This window comes from Saccostrea echinata, unplaced genomic scaffold, assembly GCF_033153115.1.
Source record: "Saccostrea echinata isolate AGI-Se365-2 ecotype Australia unplaced genomic scaffold, CSIRO_AGI_Sech_v1 ptg000032l, whole genome shotgun sequence".
In the NCBI taxonomy this organism is placed as follows: domain Eukaryota; kingdom Metazoa; phylum Mollusca; class Bivalvia; order Ostreida; family Ostreidae; genus Saccostrea; species Saccostrea echinata.
In genome coordinates, this window is record NW_026889781.1 from 1533286 (window position 1) to 1534911 (window position 1626).

The 1626-nt window shown below is 37.9% G+C and overlaps 1 protein-coding gene across 1 annotated transcript; it reads right to left on the minus strand.

Moving 5' to 3' along the window:
* Positions 1 to 328: 328 nt before the first annotated feature.
* On the minus strand, positions 329 to 1312 carry LOC133197848 (putative nuclease HARBI1). The gene has a single exon (XM_061334036.1). The coding sequence runs from the start codon at positions 1310 to 1312 to the stop codon at positions 329 to 331; it is 984 nt and encodes a 327-aa protein (XP_061190020.1).
* Between the last annotated feature and the right edge of the window lie 314 nt (positions 1313 to 1626).

Below are 1626 nucleotides of genomic sequence, written 5' to 3' on the forward strand. Positions count from 1 at the left end.
GGAAAGACTGGAGATAGAAAAGAATAGACTTGATGTGGAAATGAAAAGACTAGAAGTCGAGGAACAAAGGCATGCTACAGAAAGGACGAGATTACAGCTAGAACAGGAGAAACACAGCATAAAACTGTCAGCTGGGCATTATTTCAAATGCCACTATCAACAATAAATTTATTTTTTCTCTTTTTATTCTTATTGATAAAATTTGCACATTTACACGCAAAACTTGCCACAGGTTACTCTATATGAGTTGATGTACATATAAGAATAGAAGAAATTGTTGCTTAAAATCTTGCGTCAATCAATTGCCTTCTAACTTCTGTTCCGTCATTCAATGTCCCACGATACACATTGTCGTTCCGTCATTAATAACGGCCCTTCCAACTGGGTCTGGGACTTTATTGTCAATGCATATATTATGCAGAACTGCAGTTGGAACTATATTATTGCAGGTTCTTTTAGGTGAGAACTGAAGTGCACCACCTGATGTGTCCACAAAACGAAATCGCATTTTCCATACACCAAAACACCTCTCAATGACGTTTCTTGTTTTCATATGAGCATTATTGTAGGCATTTTCTTTAGCGGTGGTTGGGTTTAGAACAGGTGTGAGTAAATATGGTTTAAGTGGATACCCACTGTGACCTAAAAGCCACCCTCTTGATATTATCTTGTTTTCTAAAACTTGACAAATTTTAGAATTGTTCCAAACAAATGAGTCATGTGATGACCCTGGCCATTTTGCTACTACATTGAGAAACTTTAAATTGGCATCACACACAGCCATGGTGTTAACTGAATGATAATTTTTCCTGTTCATAGAGACATTTTCTCGAAAACTCGGAGACTTAATTCCAACATGTGTTCCGTCTATCGCACCAATAACATTTGGAAATCCACTTATTCTTGAGAATTGGAACATAGTATTTGTAATTGCAGTCTCATCAGTAGGCATTTTTATATATCTTGGACTGATTTTTACTAAGGATTCAGGCACATCCCTAACATTTCCTGATATGCTTGCTTTACTTATACCATGCAATTCAGCAGTAACCGTCTGGAAACTCCCCGTAGCTAAAAACCGTAAAGCAGCCATGACTTGGAGGGATGGTGGAAGTGAGTGTGATCTTCCTGTAGGCCATCTGGTATGGTTTTCGATCTCCCCATAGATACCCTGAATCAAATGGCGAGGGAGTCTAAACTTTGAGATAATCTCATGATCATCCATATAATCCATTGGATCATTTCTGTCTCGAAATATTCTTTCTCGTCGAAAGGGATTCCTATGACTTATAATAACATAAACAGCCGCCATATTTAGTCTGTTCTTAAGACATCGATTTACCTCTCCTTAAGTAAGGACACAACTTAGGGATTTCATAAGATATGAATAGTTTAGTGAAACGGATAAGTAATGAACTTAGGAAAAAGTTCTTTCTTAAGATATAACTTAGTCCTAAGTAGGCTTTGTGAAACGGGCCCCAGGTGTCTAGGAAGAGTAAGTATCCCTTACTGACCGGTCACATCCCCTGTGAGTCCTGTGTATTGATCAGGTAGTCGGAACATACCGTAGTGAAATTTAGTTTTAAACAAAGGCTTACATGTAAGAATTGGCATGAAACACTTCAG

Bases quoted from the DNA above. Each gene is read 5' to 3' on its own strand.
- LOC133197848 (XM_061334036.1), bottom strand. From the start codon at position 1,312: ATGGCGGCTGTTTATGTTATTATAAGTCATAGGAATCCCTTTCGACGA.